Genomic DNA, 21,108 nt, shown 5'->3' on the forward strand with positions numbered 1-21,108 from the left:
CACAGATTGTTGACCATTACTCTGAGCTTTAGGCAAAATATGCAATTTTTTAAAATAGACCGTATACATAAAAGGGAAATTTTTAAAATTTAATAGACAGAACACCCAAATCAAAATATGCACAAAAGTTAACGGGGGAAACAGCCTGGTGTCTTATTTGCTACAGGGACAGAACACTTGGTCCATTGCGAACTGCGCTACACTCTAGTGCACTGAAAACCTCCAGTATACCCTCTATCCTGTATGAAGTAGGCTGGCTCAGCAGGCTGCAGCATCAAGTATATTCTGACCTGCAGAGGGAAATGCAAAATGTGACCAAGTATTCTGCTGAATCTTAACTGAGCAGCAAAAGAATATCTACTATAAACGCATTGCTTTTAATCGAAACCTTAAATCTGGGCAATAGGACATACCTGCAGTTGGGATGTCTTGGAGCAGGTTATTTACCAACTGGAAGGTTGGTGATTTGATTCCTGGCGGCTCCAGTCTGTATGCCAAAGTATCTTTGGGCAAGATATTAAAACCCCAGTTGCTCCCAATTCAATAGCGATAGCAATCAGTTAGACGTAGAAAAAAGGTGTTTGTATAAATGTAAATATGTGTGAATGAGGGGTTCTGTATAAAGCATCTGAAACGCTCAAGTAAATCACTATATCAAGAAAAATCACTATATAGCCCACTGCACTTGTGGTGCAGTGGGCTATATAGTGGTAATATGCTGGTAACCAAAATTGGTTGCATAAAAAAAGACTTCTTCTTCTCAATTTAAAATTTCAGAAATTGACTTTAAAAAAAAAAAAGAAAAAAGAAAAATCTGAAAAGGTAGTAGCCTGAAGAATAGCTCGTGTATACAAAGTGCACGCGGTTTTATTTTGAAGAGAACTTCGGTTGATTTCCGGGTCTGTATCTGTGCATTGACACAGCTGCCAACAGATATGGAGAGCGCCTTGCGGACGCAGTAGGGGCATCAGACTTCACGCACGCACACAGAAACTGACACAGCCAGACGCGCAAAAGGAGAAAACTAACGCTTCTTTGTTTCCTCGTCGACCTTCACAGCCTCCAGCAGGCTCATGGAGAGCGGAGCCCTGCTTGTCCGAACCGGGGGCAGGTTGATCGGATGCCTTTCATCCCAGCAGCGCCGTTAGATGTTTCCCATTCAGGATTAATTGGTTAACCAATGGCTCCCAAACATGCGCGCCTCTCCAGCAGCGGTGGCCCCGGGGTCGGAGGGGTAAATAAGAAAGAAGACCCCTGCTCTTCCTCCTCGTCGCTATGGATCCTGGATGCAGGGATGGTGGCCGTCTACTCGCCGAGGATCGGGAAGAGGACGCGCGTGCTGAATGGAATGGTGGCCCGGTGGTTTGTGACCATCGGCGCGGTGCTGATGCTGATGATGCAGAGCTCCCTGGCCGCTGACGGTAGGACCCCGATGCTCTCTTTTTCCTGTCACCGAGAGGAGCCCTGTATTCTTATTTTAATCACGTAAATAAAGCATAAACCTCGCGATCAGCCGCCTGAGTCGCGCTAATGTTTTGAATCCACTCTCGAGCTGGCTCCATGAAAACAGCGATGAAGAGCCAGTGGAGAGGAAGACCTAATGAAACTCTGTTAGACAGGAGATGAGCTGCAAAAGCAGCAGCAGCTATGTTAATGCACCCGGAGGTGTTGTGGCGATTTCTGAAGGGGTTCCTGTTGTTGTTGTTTACATTTACCGTATTGATTTATTTGTCTGACTGATTTTAAATCTCTTTATTTTGCGTTTGAACCGTCGGTGTAGTGTCACAGAGGCCCTAACCGATGTCACGGCCCCAAACAGGCAGCCGGAGCGCACTGTGGACCGCAGCGCTGCGCTCACCGCGGCCGCTTCTTTGCGTTAAGGAGGAAACTTTTTATTCATTCATGGAAAATTGGGCCCCGAGGTCTTCAGCCTCGATTAAGATCCATAGGGGACGTTTCGTAGTCGGCACAAATTAATAATTTAGGATCTCTATGTGCTCACAGACATCCGAGGATAAAAAGCAAAAAATAAAAGCACCAGTCCTCATTCAGAGAAGCAATAATTAATGCAGGAAGCTGTTTCTTTATTACTGACAGCAAAGCCTCCGTGTAATCCTTTGGGATATGCATATACTGGAAATTACTGTTTCAGTCCCTTAAGAAGATGCTGTTTCTTTTTCTTAAGGAAATAATTCAGGCCTTAAGTTGGGTCATTTTGTGTCAGAATGCCTTCATACACTGACATGTTCCTGGGCTTTGGCTGGAACGACCGCGCAGGCATCACTGCTCATCTGTTAGTCATGTTTACACTGATTACAGGTTTGATAAAATCTTATAAAAGAAGAGAATTAAATACACCGAAACGGACTTTGGACGCATAGCAACAGTAAACCTCGTCTGATAAAGGGAGAAATCTGCAAAGCTGTGCTTAAAAAGTCACAAACAACACAATTAGAATTTATTTGAGTCAGATCCAGTGGAGATGAGAAATAAACGGCCATTTCATCCAATTTGCAAAACACATTTTCTAATTTAATCGGACTTTTTTTTGAGCTTTTAAATCTTTAAGTCAAGTCTTTTCAGCTGAAATAATCCACAACACGTGTTAGCTACAGCTGAGATGTGAATGCCTGTACACAATAAATATTGTTAAAATAAAACACAAATGTGCCAACACACAGCCCGTCTGAACCGCAGTTTATTGGTGGTGCTCACAGCTCCGAGGGTGACATTTGCAAAAATGTCAAATGTCCTGTCGCTTTCCAGGAATAATGAGTCAGTGTGGCCAGCCCCAGTGAGAACAGTATTAAAATATCTTTTCAAACTTTCAATTAAAGTGACACACGAATAATTATAATAAATATGTCGGCCCTCTCCCAAGATGGCATGTACACTGTAGCAGTATCTGGGAAAAGACAGTTAAAAAAAAAAGAAGATAAGGAATAAATGAGCTTCAGCTTAGATAAACTCATTCTTCTGAGGTGCCAACCATATTACATCAGACAAATACAAAGAGAATATGCTTCTTGTTATAATTAAATGCAGCTGCAAATTTATTTGAACTGTATTATTCATCTGTTCATATTTGCCTTTATCGAAAGCAAATAACGTCCCATGAAAATTACAATATAAAGTAAGCCTACTGGACACGATGTCAATGTAAAAGCCCCAAAATACAGTGCAGTGGTGTAATAATGTGAACATTCAATGTAACGTTTTGGTGCGGTTTCTGTGTTTGAATGGCAGGTTTCCCTGAAATGTTGTGCAACAGCGGGCAACAGGCATGTAGTTGATATTTCTCTGCTTTAGTGGCTACGTAGGAAGTGCTACACAATTAGTGCCAACATGTGTATACAAACCCTAATTTTCATTTACATGGCTCAGGACCTAATGAATCAGATGTCACTGGTGCAATGCGTGGGTAACGACAGAGTGCACCTCTGTTTCTGTATTTTGTACAAATGACAACCTCCAGGTCTAAAAAGCAAAGGTAGTGCTGAAGCACCAAACTGCAGTTCCTCTAATGGCCACTTGAGGGTGGCTCCAAAAGTGAGTGGGGAAAAAACTCCTGTGGGAAAATATTAAATGCTATCATTAAAACGCGTGTTTTACAGCGCGCTACAAAAACACAAGACAGAAATTCTTTTACAAATAAAATTCGTACATTTAGATATAAAACACATAAAGTTAGGGGTACTTTGACAGGTGTGTCAGGAGAAGCACCTGCAGTTAGTTTGGGGTTTTTCACATATTTTTGTTCTTCAATATTGGTGAGTGAAATTATATTATAATAATCTGTTACCCATGTGTTTTTGTCTGTGTATAGTTGTTGGACATAGCTTGCTAAAAAAACTCACAAACATTAGCCGATAACTTAGCACTCTACCCTGTTTTCCAGATATACAGTCATTTCTAGCTCCAAAAACCCCTGACGGCAGCAGCCAAATTGTTAACAATGAAATTTCAAAATGCAGCAACGATTGCTAGATTTAATTGCATTTAAATCTCTGATCAAAAAATCAACAATTTGTATTAATAAAACCAGCAAAGCCCTAAAAATCTCTAGAGTTTCTTTTGGAGAGAAAATGGTGACCAGGTTGCTCCATCTGTGAGCATGAAGAAATAGTGTGAAGTGTAAATTTGATTTAAAAAAAACAAAAAGTACTGCAAATGTATTCAAGCCCCAGTGTATTTTGTGCAGAAGGTGTTTCAGCCTCACCAACATGGGAATCACGGCAGTGAAAATTGCCTTCAGCTTCTACTTCACAGAGTTTCAACAAGTTAGACTATATTGACAGCCTGTGTTCGACAAAGGCCTCAAACAAACCACACAAATCAAACAATCAAACTTAAATTATAGGACTATAGGATTTACTGCCATCTTTTATATACAGTGAATGGTTTTGTCTCACTTCCACGATGTTGCCACACCTGCAGCTGACAATGTTGCTCTAAAGGAGTGACCTGTTCTGGTCTAAGTAGTGCATCAGAAAAGATAACTTCATACGTGTTCATACATATATGGTGATGTTATGGGAGATCAGACGCAGCACATTCCCCGGTACACTCCTCTTCCTCATTTTTCCCTAAAACGAGTAATTAAAGGACAGGTGTGAATTAATGGAATAGTTTAGTAGCAGCTCTGTTGGCTTGCTGCTGGTTTATATTTGCATAATAATTTAAGCGATTGTCTGACTGACTTGCACACTCAGTGCCATGTAGTTAAAGGAAGATTGTCCCTCTCTCTCTCTTTCTCTGTCTCAGTGCCACTTTACCAACCTCACTTCCCGATCAAACTGGAAAATAATGAAATTCGGGCTCATCTTAATAACAAATGCCGCCACTACTCAGGGTGTGATTAGAGGGTAATAAAGAGAGACTGCACCCCTGTGATAGGAACATCTTCATTAGATGCATAAACCTGTTGTTGGGTAAAGATTTGAGAAAATGGAGACGATTGCCAAAGTATTTAGCAAAAGAGAGTTTATCTGCCCAGCCTCCCCGGTTAAATCAGAGCAAATCGCCCACTTGCTCTGGATGGTATATACTCTTTTATGTCATGCTGCTGTGCCACTTAAGAGTGAGCTGTTCCATAGAATGGCTCAGGGAGATTTGACTTTCTCTCTCGTACCTGGTTACTCAAGCCTTTGGCTGTTTTCATTTTTTTTTTTCCCAGAGAGAAAATGTTCCCATTGTATTTTTGTTTTCTGCATTTAGAACAGAAAAAAGATGCTTTGAAGGCTGATGCCCAGCTGGTGTGTGTATGTGTGTGTGTGTCTGCAGGCTCATACAGTATGTGAATGTAGGCGTTTTCTTTAATAGGTCTACAGAGATCTTCATCCTCAGTCAATAGCTGAGATCTATTGGTCCACGTTACCATGGGAACAGATCTGCAGCTAGTACTTTTTCTCACTGTGTGTCTGTTTGTGTCAGTCAGGGATTGAAAATAACATCTGAGTAAGTGCCAGGTTAGAGTCTGTTGCCTAATGATCGGCGTCTGATGACACACCAGCGGAGATGAAACGCTCCCCGTGCTGCACTGTTTCAAAATCAACTCAAACCTTCTGCTTCCAGCTGCTAAACATCCGGTTTTCTGGTCGTCTGAGTCACTGCATCCTGCTGCTGTTGTTTTCTTAGTGTTTAACATCATATGCGACTGAATCTCTTTCACTTCAGGATGCTTCACAAACAGCAACGTGACAGCTGATGTCAGTTAGCCGTGTCTTTTAAACACAACACAGTTTCATGGACTGAAGGCAGCTTAAGAGATTGGGCTTCATTTGTTCGTTGTGGCATCATGATACATGTTCTAACCTTTTTCACGGGACAGCTTGGTGAATTTTCATGGCTGTTCCTTTCAACTTTAAATGGATCCAAGCCAGCTCTTGTAAAGTGTAACATCTTCTTATGAACATTAAAATCACACACCTGCTTGATGTTCTGCAGATCTACCACATTCTGCAGAAACAGCTGTAGCTCTGTGATGTCCTGTGGTGCCTGGCACCAGATCCTTAGGTTTTAGTGAGTTGCAGGGTGGGGCCTAAGAAGGTCAGACACTCATTGTGTTGGGGATTGTCCTGCTGAGAGAGACAGCTGCCATCGGGGAGTGCTGTTGTTATAATATGGGTTGATTGGTCTGTAGCAGAGTTATAATTCATAGTATGTGTCAAAGTACCAGATGTGATCAGGATCAGAGGTTTCCCATCAGAATATTACATAGCAACAATAAAAAGATCAGTGTTATTAACTTTACATGTCAGGAGTTTTAATTTCGATTTGCTCGCTCAGATACAAATATTCAGAAAACCAAAAGCTGCTTGGTCATTTCGGATCTTTAGTAAAACGCCGTGTCTTGGTGACTTGGGCATTAGATGGCATGCTTATATTTTTTGGTCTATAAATAGCTGAATCAGATAAAGTCCGGGAATCTAATAACCAGGAGCCGGACTGTGAGGAATTGAATGTCTGGCCACAGAGTCATTGATAAATTCTGATGCTACCGATCATGTATCTGCTGTCATCAATTAAAGCAATCAATTGTGCTGATTACATAGAGGGAAACTGGGCTCCTCCCCGCCTCCTGTGGCTTCAGAGAGAGAGGAGGAGGAGGAGGAAGAGGAGCTGGCTGAGCATCAGAGCCCTCACAATCAGATTAAAAGTTTGTGGTGCTGTAAAGGAAAGACGAGACAGAACGAGGAGGAGGAGGTAATCAGTCGGTCCCTTAGTGAGGCTGATTTAAATGTGACTTTAGGCTCAGTGCAATTTCAGCTCAAAGCAAAGAATAGCGTTCAGATGGAGAGACTGCTTTTATTAATACTGCTGCTTCACTTACGTCAGTGAACTTTGACAGAGCTTTGCAGCCCCGTTACCCACTGTGTAACAATGACACATACTAAATCTGTGGTGGCACTGAATAATAAATAAGATAAAATCTATAAATATTTATCTGTAGCTTTATCAAATGTGAAAGGAGAACGACTTTACCGTGTATTCTTCTTCTGCATATGTCAATTTTTAGTACATTTTACTCATAATTGCGGTGAATTCCGCCCGCTTCACAGAGCACTTAAGCTCCGAGCTCGTGTTTAATGCACGGGGAATGTCGGATGCGATACCTCTGAAAACTCTGATGACGGCTGACAGATGAGAAGGCTTGCTGCGCTACAACCTGCTGTATTTGATGCCAGTTACTTGGCTTCATAAGGATTCCTGCTCACACACGATCGCTCGGTTCATCCGTTTAGAAACCCTGACAAATCAAATGAACGGCAGCGCTGCACGCTCCAATGTGTCCTCTTCAGCTCTCAAGTAAATAACATTTCCGAGATTCAATCCAAAGAGGTTTGCAAAGCCACAGTTCACATCTGCTCAATTTATTTGGTGTCAAAGTATGTCTCATAAGAAGTATTAAAAAAGGGGATGTAATCAAACATTGGGGAAATGAAAACCGGTGCTTCAGCAGCTTTGCTCCAAGGGTTTTGAATCCTGTAGTTATAACAAAAGCCATAATCTATAGATAGGGATGTAAGGAGGTCAGAGGGAATGTTTTAGATAGCCTTACACTCAGATTATTCCTAAACTGTATAAAAAAAGATGGATGTAGACAGCATGAAGTTGCAGTTTTACATGGGACTCAAGCTTTTTACGCTTCCTGTTGGCTTCATTCTTCCTGGACGGTTGCCGCTTGGTTTTAAAAGATGGACTTTTGACGTGAAAGATAACCAGCAACAAAATATAAAGAAACTCAGCAAAGCCCTTAAAACCAAATCTGAGTAGAATTTTTGCCTTTTAGTTCAGCGATCCCCAACCTTTTTTGCACCACAGACCGGTTTATGTCCGACAATATTTTCACAGACCGGCCTTTAAGGTGTTGCGGATAAATACAACAAAACAAAACCAGTACCGGTACCCCCCCAAAAAAGATTTATTCATAACACAAGGGAAAAGACCCAGGGAAACAGAGTTAATGATTAAAAAAACGCTAAAAACTGGTAAAAACCCTGGAAACCATGAGTTCCACACCTGAGCCTCAACTCTTGCGGCCCGGTACAAAATGACCGGTCCGTGGCCCGGAGGTTGGGGACTGCTGTTGTAGTTGACAGGTAATTCTGCAAAAGGAGCTTCCTTCTTTTTTGTGTAAAAGCTCTGAAATTAGCTCATGAGTAAAATGAATTTCCATCATTAAGTACCAAAAATGTTCCCTGCTTCCAAACAGGGATAGAAAACCACTGCAGTGGATGAGACACAATGACAAGTATGAAAAGGTCATTTAAAGATGCTTGCATTGGGTCTGCATAGTTGTAAATGAAATCCCAACAGTCCCAGATTGTTCTTGCCAACTTAACCTTCAATAACATATGAAGGTTTTCTTAGCCCAGGTCATAGCTGACCTTGAACACACTTGTGAAGGCATGAAATATGAAAAGTATGTAAATGTAAAGGACATCCTCCCTTTGAGCCAACTTTATTGTAAAGGCTGGTGGGACTTCTCGGCTCACTGTCAGAGCTGTATGCCCGAGATGACCTTATTAGCAGAGGCTTCGATTTTAATAGTTACTTCAGCCCTATGGGAGGTATTAGCAGATATTTCATCAAAACGAGTGACAACAGTTGGAGCAGAAACCCGACTCACAGCATGGAGGACAGGGCCATCAAGACTGCTCTGGCCTCAAGGATTAAAGTTTTGAGTTGTAGCTTAAATTAACACTGCTGCTGCTCATGCTCAGACCCTAGCTGGCTGTCTTTGCATCATAATGAGACGGTAGCTTTTCTTTGCTCTGCCCCCCCCCGTATCTAAAGGGCACAGGTGATCAGAGGTGTGGCAGCACATCTAAGAAGAGGATTCTGCCTGCAATGGATCCAAGGCCAAAGATCCTGCATTTGGTCCCAGAGGCTGGAGCGGTGTGGGAGTGGAGGTGGGGTGAGGGAGTGGGGTCACTGCATCATCCGAGCACATGTTCTCAGCATTAAAGCAGCAGTGGCTCATTTTGCATCGCTCTGCTTGGCTGCACTCCATTCTGTGCTTCTCTGATTATGCACTGCTGGAGCTTTTCACACCGACAAGGAGAAAAAAAAACCCTCACAGGAGTAAATTTGGCTTTCCACACAACACAGATTTAAACCAGCACCATGGTCACTAAATCATGAGATTAAAAAGCCAGCAGAGTTTTAAAAACTGATAGCATTATTTTTCAAAGTAAAATGCTTATTATGGATTTGCCAAATATTTTCTTGTGAGTCCTTTTAGAGTTTTTTTGTCATTCACGATTATTTTGTACCACTGAGGCTTCTTTTTAGTGCAGATAGAGTTTGTAGTGATGCGTGCTGTCATGTTAAACGTCTCCTCTGGCTGCGCTGTCATACCTCTTACTGTTGCCAGGCAGAAACGCAGCGCAGCTTCAAGGAAGTGCTGATGAACTCTAATGATATGACTGACACAGCTCTATTTTAGCTGTGCTCTGGCGAGTGTTTTTGTGACTGTGAGCAAGCTAACCAGGCCAAACATCTCTCACAGAGAGTACTTATCTGATCTGTCCTTCCTTGACGCGCGCGCACGCACACACACACACACACACACACACACACACACACACACACACACACACACACACACACACACACACACACACACACACACACACGCAGTGGCACAAAGTCACATTCAGTGCAGAGCATCAGTGTACCAGACAGCTCCTTTCTGCAGCACTCTGAAGTTAATAATCTATTTCAGGAAAGAGCGCGAGTGTGTGTATGTTCGAGGGAGGAAGAGTGACTTGACATGAGAGAGAGGGGCTTCATAGGCCGACCATAAATATTGCCTCAGCTTGTATATTAAACACATTATGCATGGAAGGACTCTCTGAAATCTTACGGGTAGGCAGAAGCTCTTTTTGGATAAATTGATTTTATAATCCCAATTAGCCACACTTTGTATTTTTCTAATCTTGTGGGAGGTTGCATGTTTCTCCGTTGGTTTGTTTTGCAGAAGCTTTTTCCTATTATTATTATTATTTCCCCCCCCCCACTCAGGGGGAAATATCCAAGCAATCTCAGAGGGAACCAAAATGTGTCATTACAAACCATGTGAAAATGATCAGACCGCTTAGTGGCCAGAAAAGTAAACACAGGAAGAAGGTGCTGTGTTCTGGACTGTTAGAGACTCTGGAGAATTTACTGACCTTTTCACATCTGTGGTACTCTCCTGCATCCCAGACTGCAAAGTATATGTGCTAATGGGGAGATGCTTAGTTCAAACTTGCAACATACACCATTACCAAAACCCCATTAGAGTTTGTTAGGAACCAGACTGAGACCACGTCCCGCAAGGGTCTCGGTGCAATTGTTTTGGTCCGAACACAAATGTGACTGTGTTCACATCTGCACTAATGAACTTAGTTTATACTGGACCTTCGTGCAGCCCTTTATATTAGGGATACCAGCAGTCACTAACACCATGCAAAGCTAAGAGTAGAAAAAATTGCCTGAACCCTGAGCATCTGTCTCCGGGATTATTTGCAGCCCCAACTGGTTACCTCACGCTTGCCTGAGCCTCGTTCTGCCGGCTTTTGTTTGTTCCTGTGAAAAGGAAGCTCAAACAGCTTCATAATTTACATAAATCAAATTTCAAACAGTAATCAAAACTAGTAATAAAAGATCATCAACTTACTTTTAACAATAGAATATATAGAAAAAAACTGAAAAGCTGGATCAGAAGAAGAAATGCCTTGTTGCTAAAAACGAGCCCTTTTGCACTGATTTAAGTTATTTCATCTTCTCTAGATTTTACCTCTTTACAATAGAGACATCTGTGTGATCATGCAGCATGCTTATCATGCTTCCTCACTGTGGTCATGTGATGTGGGACAGGTTCTGCATATCGATTACTTCGTGCTGCGTAAAGCATCTCTGCAGCGTCTGTAGTATGAGACGACAACTGTTAGCTGGTTAGTTTCCCCAAATTACACATAGATCCAACATGTGTGTGTCTGTAACTTTAAGAGACCAAGAAACCACCTGAGGGCTAAAAAAATGAAGCCAACTCAAAAATGAGCCAGTAGTCCGTACCTGTAAGGCCTTGGTCACATGTAGATGTAGCAGTCAGAGAGCACAAATCTCCAGCAAGGTAGCTCAGAAGGCAGTATTTACTTTTAAGGAAATAGGATTGTGTTTTTTATTTTTAATTTTGTTTTCTTAATTCTTTTTGGAGGTGCTTTGAGACGTTTGTGGTGAAAAATGAAACTTAAAAATCAGGTGGATTACACAAACACTATCAAGGAGTATGTAATGGATTATAAGTACTGATTTGTTGATAAGGAGACATGATTAACTTGAGCTTACAGTATATCTTGAACTAGCAGCTCTTTCTTTTGACAATAGCCTCTTTAAAGACATATTTTAGGGTCAATTTGAAACAAAGGCAGTTGTAAAATATATCATCCCCTATGTGCCTGTCTGTTGTCAATACAAACAAAGACGGTAAGAAACGGTTTTAAATGGCTCTATACAGCATTATCACTGACCTTTAGATACCTTTCTACATGCTGAAAATACACACCACATTTGTGAGAATCACAGTTTCTAAGTTGGAAGGCTTTGTGTCAGGTTTCAACCAATAAATCACCCCTACAGTGTTGTACAGAATTAAGTCAAAACTTTTCATGTTTGCAGACAGAATGATGACTTGCATGCAAACACTACTAAAAATATTACCTCCCTTATTGGAGGTAACATGCTTGTATGCTAATCATACCTCACCTTTTTGTTGTCATGTGGTGCTTGTTAGATTTTTGGGTCCAACACCTATTACATTTTTTTTTAAAACACTTGCTTCTCTGTGGAAACTGGGCTGAGAGTTAACACTGCTTATAAACTATTAGATGAACTTGTAGCGTCCTGCACACTCAGTTGTTGAAATGTCCTTGAACATTAAAGGGCAGAGCATGAGGCGAGTATAACAAACATTTGCAAGCAGTCTGATGGACACGGTTCACAACTGAGTAAATTTAGTAAATGATCCAAATATGAAATGTCAGTCATTATTTCATACCTCAAATGAAACGAATGGATTTTTTGTCCCCAGATCCCATTTCTGATTTCCAAGGTCAGGAAATTAATTCAGTAAAGGTAGCCAGAGAGAAATATTGAGTGCTGGTGGAGGTTTACTTTTTTAGGGGTTTTGTATGGCAGCATGATTGAACTGATCAAAATAAAAAGCATGTGGCGTGACCACATCAACCGCCAAGTTTCATGAGGTCTCGAAGCCTTGTACATGCAACAAATAGATAAAACTGCCTCTCGATGGAGAGTGCACCCTGCTGAAGAGATGAAAGGTAAATCCTGAGATTGGAAATTTCCCCCCGGACTTGGCAGCAGACAAGTATGGAAACAGGTGTTTTTTTTTTTTTTAAATATCAAGTGATGGTAGAGAAAACATCAAATCTGGGCAGACGGAGAGGGAATGATGCTGGCTGATGGCCTCACTTGATTTAGCTTGTCATTAGCAGCACTGTCATCATTAGGACTGTAATGATCATCTAATGAAAATAAGAATGAAAAGCAAAAGATTTAACTCGTGTGCAAAAGGTAGAAAGGGAAGAAACAATCTATCTGGCATCTACTTTTAGAGTCAGCCTCGGGGCTTGTTAACAAGAAGATTTATTTTCTGTCACTAAAATAAAATGAAATGTACAAACTACTTTGCTTTTGTCCATGCTCCCTGCTGTTCCTGTAAGGATATTATGCAACCAGACCGATTGTGGAGTGTGCCTTCAAAGGCCTCTGTGTTTTTCCGCCGTTACCCACTCCATCGTCTTCATGTTCGTTTGCTTTTCTGTTTAAAATCAACTGTGCAGAAAATGCAATCCAGCTTGTGATATCCGTGAGAAATCAATTTGTTCAGATGAACTACTACAGTATTTATTTATTTTTTAGCAAGTTGTTGATGAACTGCTTGTACTGCAGGAGGTTGTTTCAGGCTCCAAACCGGCAGACAGGCAGGGATTTATTTCTGCTGTAGCAACTGAAAAAGGAAAAAAATGGGGAGAGAGGAAACAAAGCAGGTGAAAGAATGAAAATTTAATCAGGCTGTGCTTCTTAAGGTTTGACTGGGAGAGGGTTGGATTTATAGCTGCTTGGCCTTCCCTCTTTCAACTCACCATGTATCACTCCAGCTGCTCACCTCCCTCCTATCACTCACTCACTTCTGTGTGTGTGTTTGTGTGTGCATGCAAGGGCCTTTCCATTTGTGTTTCTGATGTGTCATTTGGCCTTGAAGCCAATGATGTGTATGTAACAGCCACATTTTGTTCACGTCTAAGGATGCTGTTCTGCTCTTTAGTAAGCTTCATTCACTTCAGCTGTTGTCTGAGCAATCCTGGAAAAGTGGCCGTACAGAACAATAACCTACTTTTGTATTTGTGGCCAAAGTCCATCTGGCAAAGATATTCACGGTGTTAATCGTTGAGATCTGGAGTTTCCAGCCAAAAGAAAAGGGTGGTCAGCTGACAGATGTAAAGCAAACCTCGCAGTTCGCCAGACCTGTTTAGAAGATAAATTGAGGGCACAATGCTTACCCAAACTTTTATATTGCAAACATCCATCACAGTTTAATGCAGTTCAGTTTTCTTTATATAACAACAGTCATTTCAGTGCCCTTTATATTGTACGGTAGAGAACAAAGAACCCCATTTGATGCCCTGTAAACAAGCATTTGGCAACAGTGGAGAGAAAGAACCCCCTTTTACAATCTGGACAAGAATCAGGAAGGGGGTTTACAAAGTTTACAAACTGATGCTTTTGTGAATTTAGGTCGATATGACACAGTCACATGAATGATTTTATTTCATTTTTTGATCAGGTAAGTTATCAGTTCAATCCAGTTTTATTTACATAGCATCAAATCCCAACAACAGTCGCCTCAAGGCAGGGCTGTTCGATATAATGAGAGAGATAGATAGATAGATCGGATGATGATGATATGAAAACGTCTATCGTTTCATTTTGCGCTATGGATTGTTTCATTGTGTCGCAAAATAAACTGTTTACAGCAATATTTTTTTTCATCGTTTTGATGGTCACTGTAGAATTAAAGTTCTCTCTTTCTCTTATACTTAACCTCCTATGATCACATTTTGGGTTATTTAGACCAAAACAGTGAATTTTGCTCTACAAGGGCCTGATATCCACTTACATTATACTGTCCTATCAAAATTTTAAACGAATATCCTCATATGTGGCTCTTATTTTTCTTAAAAACAAATATACAGTGGGGCAAAAAAGTATTTAGTCAGCCACCGATTGTGCAAGTTCCCCCACTTAAAATGATGACAGAGGTCAGTAATTTGCACCAGAGGTACACTTCAACTGTGAGAGACAGAATGTGAAAAAAAAAAAATCGATGAATTCACATGGTAGGATTTGTAAAGAATTTATTCCTAAATTAGGGTGGAAAATAAGTATTTGGTCACCTCAAACAAGGAAAATCTCTGGCTCTCACAGACCTGTAACGTCTTCTGTAAGAAGCTTTTCTGTCCCCCACTCGTTACCTGTATGAATGGCACCTGTTTGAACTCATCATCTGTATAAAAGACACCTGTCCACAGCCTCAAACAGTCAGACTCCAAACTCCGCCATGGCCAAGACCAAAGAGCTTTCGAAGGACACCAGGAAAAGTATTGTAGACCTGCACCAGACTGGGAAGAGTGAATCTACAATAGGCAAGCAGCTTGGTGTGAAAAAATCAACTGTGGGAGCAATCATCAGAAAATGGAAGACATACAAGACCACTGATAATCTCCCTCGATCTGGGGCTCCACGCAAGATCTCATCCCGTGGGGTCAAAATGATCATGAGAACGGTGAGCAAAGATCCCAGAACCACACGGGGGGACCTGGTGAATGACCTGCAGAGAGCTGGGACCAAAGTAACAAAGGTCACCATCAGTAACACACTACAACGGCAGGGAATCAAATCCCGCAGTGCCAGACGTGTTCCGCTGCTGAAGCCAGTGCATGTCCAGGCCCGTCTGAAGTTTGCCAGAGAGCACATGGATGATACAGCAGAGGATTGGGAGAATGTCATGTGGTCAGATGAAACCAAAGTAGAACTTTTTGGTATAAACTCAACTCGTCGTGTTTGGAGGAAGAAGAATACTGAGTTGCATCCCAAGAACACCATACCTACTGTGAAGCATGGGGGTGGAAACATCATGCTATGGGGCTGTTTTTCTGCCGAGGGGACAGGACGACTGATCCGTGTTAAGGACAGAATGAATGGGGCCATGTATCGTGAGATTTTGAGCCAAAACCTCCTTCCATCAGTGAGAACTTTGAAGATGAAACGAGGCTGGGTCTTCCAACATGACAATGATCCAAAACACACCGCCCGGGCAACAAAGGAGTGGCTCCGTAAGAAGCATTTGAAAGTCCTGGAGTGGCCTAGCCAGTCTCCAGACCTCAACCCCATAGAAAATCTGTGGCGGGAGTTGAAAGTCCGTGTTGCTCGGCGACAGCCCCAAAACATCACTGCTCTCGAGAAGATCTGCATGGAGGAATGGGCCAAAATACCAGCTACTGTGTGTGCAAACCTGGTAAAGACCTATAGTAAACGTTTGACCTCTGTTATTGCCAACAAAGGTTATGTTACAAAGTATTGAGTTGTATTTTTGTTATTGACCAAATACTTATTTTCCACCCTGATTTACGAATAAATTCTTTACAAATCCTACCATGTGGATTCATGGATTTTTTTTCACATTCTGTCTCTCACAGTTGAAGTGTACCTCTGGTGCAAATTACTGACCTCTGTCATCATTTTAGGTGGGGGAACTTGCACAATCGGTGGCTGATTAAATACTTTTTTGCCCCACTGTAAGTTAAAAAAAAAAAAAAAAAAAATCAGGTAATTCTTTGTTTTTACATTCGTCGGGCCCCAATATGCCCAAATATCAAAGAGAAGTTAAAAATGTATGCCGTGGAGGAGTTCGGGTCTTAGGAGGTTAATATAACCACACTACTGACGGACAAGCGACGGTTTGTATGCGTTGTCATTAGCAACAAGATGTTAAAACCATCGTGTGGCTCCGTCGTTCCACATAAACCTTTCACAATAAAGCTGAAGATCCTGTTGAGAATTTTTTCAAAATAAAATGAATCACGTAGTATGCACGTTACGGACGACAAGCCAAAAAAGAGCTGTCAGGAGCTAAAAGAATAAAGCTTGGAACAGGCTTTTCCGTGTAATAAATACTTACAGAGAAAATTGCAGCCGTTTCAACTTATGCAACACTCGACTCCAGGTACATGACACCCAGCTGAAAACATTTCACGCAAGTCGAGTTGCCTGAGATTCACAGAAAATGTAAAATTTTTGTGATATATATCGTTGTCAGGACGATAAATGTCTTATATTGGGAAAAGAGATTTTGGTCATATCGCACAGCCCTACCTCAAGGCAACCTCCCCAAAACTGTTCATGTAAATTTGTAACTGCCCTCAGACCATGTGCATGTACATATTATGAAAATGTAAACGCATAGTTGCCTAAAGACAGTTAATACTGTAATGTAAAGACCCTACAATAATACAGGGAAAATCCCAACAACCAAATGAGCCCATTTGAGGAAGCACTTGGTGACAGTGGGAACGAAAAACTCCCTTTTAACAGGAATAAACCTCTGGCAGAAACAGGCTCAGTGAGGAGCAGCCAAGAATGAAAATTTCCCTCCACTTTGTACTGCGTTTTTATCTGGAGATTAAAGATCAAATACATCCACTGCAGACTCCTGCAATACACCAGCAACAGACATTATCTTGCAAATATAGTATGAAATGATCTAAACTTGATAAAAAAGCCATTTCCCCTATCATAACACAAAATATAGGTTCCCTTTAAATCCATTTCTTTTGGCATATCAATGATATTTGGAATCTTCTTTGAATGAACACTTTTTTTTTTTTAAACAACATTAAAAAGCAGCGTATATGATATTCAGCGTGGTGGGCTTAGCCCGAATGTACCTTAAGTTTCTTGTTACATAATCTCATATTTATAGGATTACATTTTTTTTTCTGTTTCCATAGCAATGTTTGAAATATTCTCTTTGGTCGTATGTGATGAGAATGCGAAGGTGCACATAAACCGTATCCTGAAGTTGACCTGAGCCTCTGGTCTGTTATCTCTTATGTAAATAGCTAAATTTAAGTGCCTTCAACACAGGGATCAAAACTGTTTGGACATTAGATAAAGGATTTAAAAAAAAAAATACAAGACATTCCTCCACATGCATCAAAAGCAACTTAATTTCAACAATTGGCTGCAATTAGGGGAATCAATTTCCACACGGCAGCTCCTTTTCTTCATTATGTGTGCCTGGTGAACCGAACTTAGATTGCTGTGTAAATGGAACAATTGCTTTCGATGGCAAAGGTAATTGTTCCCCCTGGGTAAATCAAAGTCAAACCGCATGGCTCTGACCCCAGCACACACACTCTGTTTACCAGCCTCAAGAAAAAAAATCTACATAAAATATTCATAACTGTGCATAATCAGACATGCTGTTCAAGACCTAGTTTAGGTGTTAGCGAGCTGTAAGGTCTCAACAACCTAGTTTAGATTCCGGGTTCGTGAGCAAGGAATATTTAAAAACCAGTGCTCCCGCTGGTTCGGATGGCTTTATGAAGATCAGAGGTTAGTTAGCAGCAGGCATTATGAAACCAGCACCTCGCTGTGAGCACTGAGATACTTGTGATTGAAGGAGAAACCAGTGCAGCACCATATCTTTGGTTTGTGTGTTTTGCACTTTAGGATTAAAGTAAAGTGCCGTCACTCAGACTAGTGCTCTAATCACTTTTTAGGGACTTCAGAAGTCTGTTCGGTCTTTTTAACTGGCAAACTGTTAGCGATGATGTTGAACTCTGCTCTGGGTGTCTGTGTAATATGGTTCAGACCGTTACATAACAAATGATGACTAATTGGCGCACAATTATTCTCTTTCTGCAGTTCCTTAAACGGCACAAGATTTTAATTTCATCAACGCCGTCATCGTCTCGTCATCGCTGGGTGGAAGCACTGACTGATAGAGTTAGGTTAAAGATAATGATGAGGACACTTAATCAGATTAATGTCTTATTTCCACAGCCGGTAATGAAATGGCACTCTTTGCTCACACCATATGTGTTTTGTGCACTCACATGGATAATAGTGTGCCACCACAGGGGACACAATAAGGGCAAACGCACATCAGGTGCTCCAGGCCAATCGAAAGCACTCAGCTCACTCATTGGCTTGCTCAAAGTCACATGGTACATCTTGCAGCAGCTTTGGCTTGTTTTCATTTCTTTCTTTCTTTCTTTCTTTCTTTCTTTCTTTCTTTCTTTTTTTTTTATTTAAAAAAACAGTAAAAAATCAATACAGCTTTACACACAAACACCCACACTGTGTACAGACTCACACACAGGCACACAATGTTCAAAAAGCATCAAAGTACCACAACAATCCACTATGATTACGTGTTTGTGTAAGTGCGCGCGTGAGTATGTACGAGTGTGCACTTGTGTGGCGACAGGAGTGCGTCATGTGTTCTGTTTTGAGTATACTTCAGCTAATAGGAATTTATAAGCGAATTAGAGCTCCCTCATTGAGTGTGTGCGTGTCACACTACAAAGAGGCCTGTCCTTTTTCTGACATTCCTCAGAGGAAATGGTTGTCTTTAACAATTTGACTTTTTGTGTTTAGTTGTCGAAGGCTTGACAGCTGTGTGAAAACACAACCTGATGAGATTTTTAGCCAGAAACTGGAACAAAAATGAAAGCAAAGTTGTGTAAAAGTGAGATGAGCTTACAGTAATATGTTGTTTGTAAGTTTTATGTGATGCACTGTTTTTGTGTCGTTCACACAGAAGCACACACTGCAGTGTGGATATTTGAGTATGTCATCTAAGTGGAGCCATGTTGTTATGATCTCTTACAATTCACTTCCAGCTTTTGTAGCGATTTATTGTCTTATTAATTAGGAAACATCTTCTGTAAACTGATACAAAATCTCAGTAATATCAATATAACATAATGTTATTATTATTGTGATATATGTAAAAGTGACATGATTTCGATATTCCATTTTAAATACCTCAGTTTTTCCAAATATATCCCAGAACAACATCCCCAGTTATGTACATGAATTTCCAATTAACACCACACCGTCACAAAACAAGTTTTCAGTCAAATTTCAAGTTCCATTGTTTGAGTCTCTGTATTTATCAGGCAAAATCAAACTCTCAGACTCTTTTATTGCTGTGTGGCTTTTATATTGTCGTTCTGATTCAATAAAAGTAGATTGTATATTTCCCTAGTGACAGTTCTCTGCTCCAAAAAACAGACGCTACCTAATCTATCAGTCTGTGGCTCTCCATTTTACCTTCACCAGGGTTTAAAATTGAAATCTAAAAATAAAAATAATTGCAGTGAGTGTGTGTGGGTGCAGAGCACTAAAAGCCTCTAAGAGGTATTTTGGGGTGGCCAATGACCCGAGTGTACTACTGGGACTCATGCCCTGCTGTTCTCCTGGATTCATCAGATACTGTCAGTCGTAGCTTGGAGATGTGCAGCTGCAATTTTTCAGTTCGACTTGAAGATTTTTAAAAAGCACAGCTGATGTACTTTGTGCAAAATTCATAAATACAGCCAATGATAACTTCACGAAAAGTGAGAGGCCATAAATAACAGTGACAGTTGAGCACTGTTGCTTGACGACATGAAGGTTGCAGGTTCAAACCTGCCTGGGGTGTTTCTGTGTAACGTTTGGATGTTCTGCCTGTGGCTGCATAAAGCAGAATCTATTTATATTTTTTGTTCAATAATAAATACCAGTGGAGTCTGCTTTTGTCTCATCTAGATCACTTCCCACTGCGGTTCAGTAGAAGCACTAGAGCTGGCACTTTGTGTGGGTGGAGATGATTTCCCACCAGTGACCATTCCTAGCACCAGATTTAAATCTAAGTAAAGTAGGCACTGCTTTGCTCTGTCAGCTGGGCAGGAATGGTTCCATAAAACCTCTCAAGTGCTGGCTGGTAAAAGCTTCATTAGTTAGAAGCTTCACATATAATAAACTGATAAATTATGCTTGTTGTCAAAAAGCAGCTTAATCCAGCGGTTATGGAGCATTCAATCGAGGCTGTTTCTTCCTTTAAGTCTAACATTTAGTTTTGTTTTAACTCAATTTTGATCTCCACAAACATTTGATAAAATTGTGACTTTTTTTAAACTCAACATTACACTCGCCCTCTTTTACCTTCAGAACCGCCTTAATTTTTCATGGCATTGATTCATCGAGGCGGTGGAAGCATTCGCCAGAGATTTTGGTCCATATTGACATGATGGCATCACGCAGTTGTTGTAGATTTTTCGACTGCTCGTCCATGATGCAAATTTTCTATTCCACCACATACCAAAGTTGCTCTATTGGATTGAGATCGGATGACTGTGGAGCTCGTCTGAGTGCCTACAATCTGAATGTTGCTGCAAAACATTAAAAACACTTGTCTGCATCTAATTTTGGTGAATCTGTGCAAACTGTAGATCATCTTTTGTTAAAACCATATACATTAGATGGACATAGTCACAATGATAGTTTGGCATTTTAGCGCTTTCATTTTTTTTTTTTTAAAACTCAATATGAACATATATACACAACAAGGTACACTAGCTGCCATTAGCTAACGCTTGCACTATTGACTAGCTTAGTTAGCAAGATCTATGCCTAAAGTTGTGATATCAAGTGAGATTATGTTTTGAAATGGTCTACAGTTGCTTCTCTGACCCCACGGTATTTGTCCTGCTGCCTAAAAATACACCTTCAGAGGATCCACAGACGTCATGGGGCTGACCCATGATGCACTGGACTTCTCTTTTTTTCTTAGTTAATGCTTATTTTGGTGCTCTGCTTTTAAACCAGTTATTTTATTCTGGTGTCAAAAAATGTGCTCATTAAAAATTCTCCCCCGTGTTCTAAACCAAGTTACATTTCTAAGACCTTTTCACGCAGCTCTAGCCTTCTGCTTTAATTATGGCTGTTTACACTTTGGTTGTTAAGTTGCATTTTCTTTAATCCATTAAA

General features: G+C 40.9%; 1 protein-coding gene across 5 annotated transcripts in view; it reads left to right on the top strand.

The window, feature by feature from the left end:
* The first annotated feature begins 960 nt into the window (after positions 1-960).
* The window catches only part of kiaa1549la (KIAA1549-like a), a 123,978-nt gene continuing 103,830 nt past the window's right edge, over positions 961-21,108 (top strand). For 3 of the 5 annotated variants that reach the window (XM_024803020.2, XM_024803019.2, XM_024803022.2), the window contains exon 1: positions 961-1,421. In XM_024803020.2, coding sequence (XP_024658788.1) covers positions 1,181-1,421 — 241 coding nt within the window. In that variant the 5' untranslated portion in view covers positions 961-1,180. The remainder of the gene's footprint in view (positions 1,422-21,108) is intronic. The other 2 variants (XM_024803023.2, XM_024803021.2) reach the window with 1 other exon arrangement.

Source organism: Maylandia zebra, linkage group LG7 (assembly GCF_041146795.1).
Source record: "Maylandia zebra isolate NMK-2024a linkage group LG7, Mzebra_GT3a, whole genome shotgun sequence".
In the NCBI taxonomy this organism is placed as follows: Eukaryota; Metazoa; Chordata; class Actinopteri; order Cichliformes; family Cichlidae; genus Maylandia; species Maylandia zebra.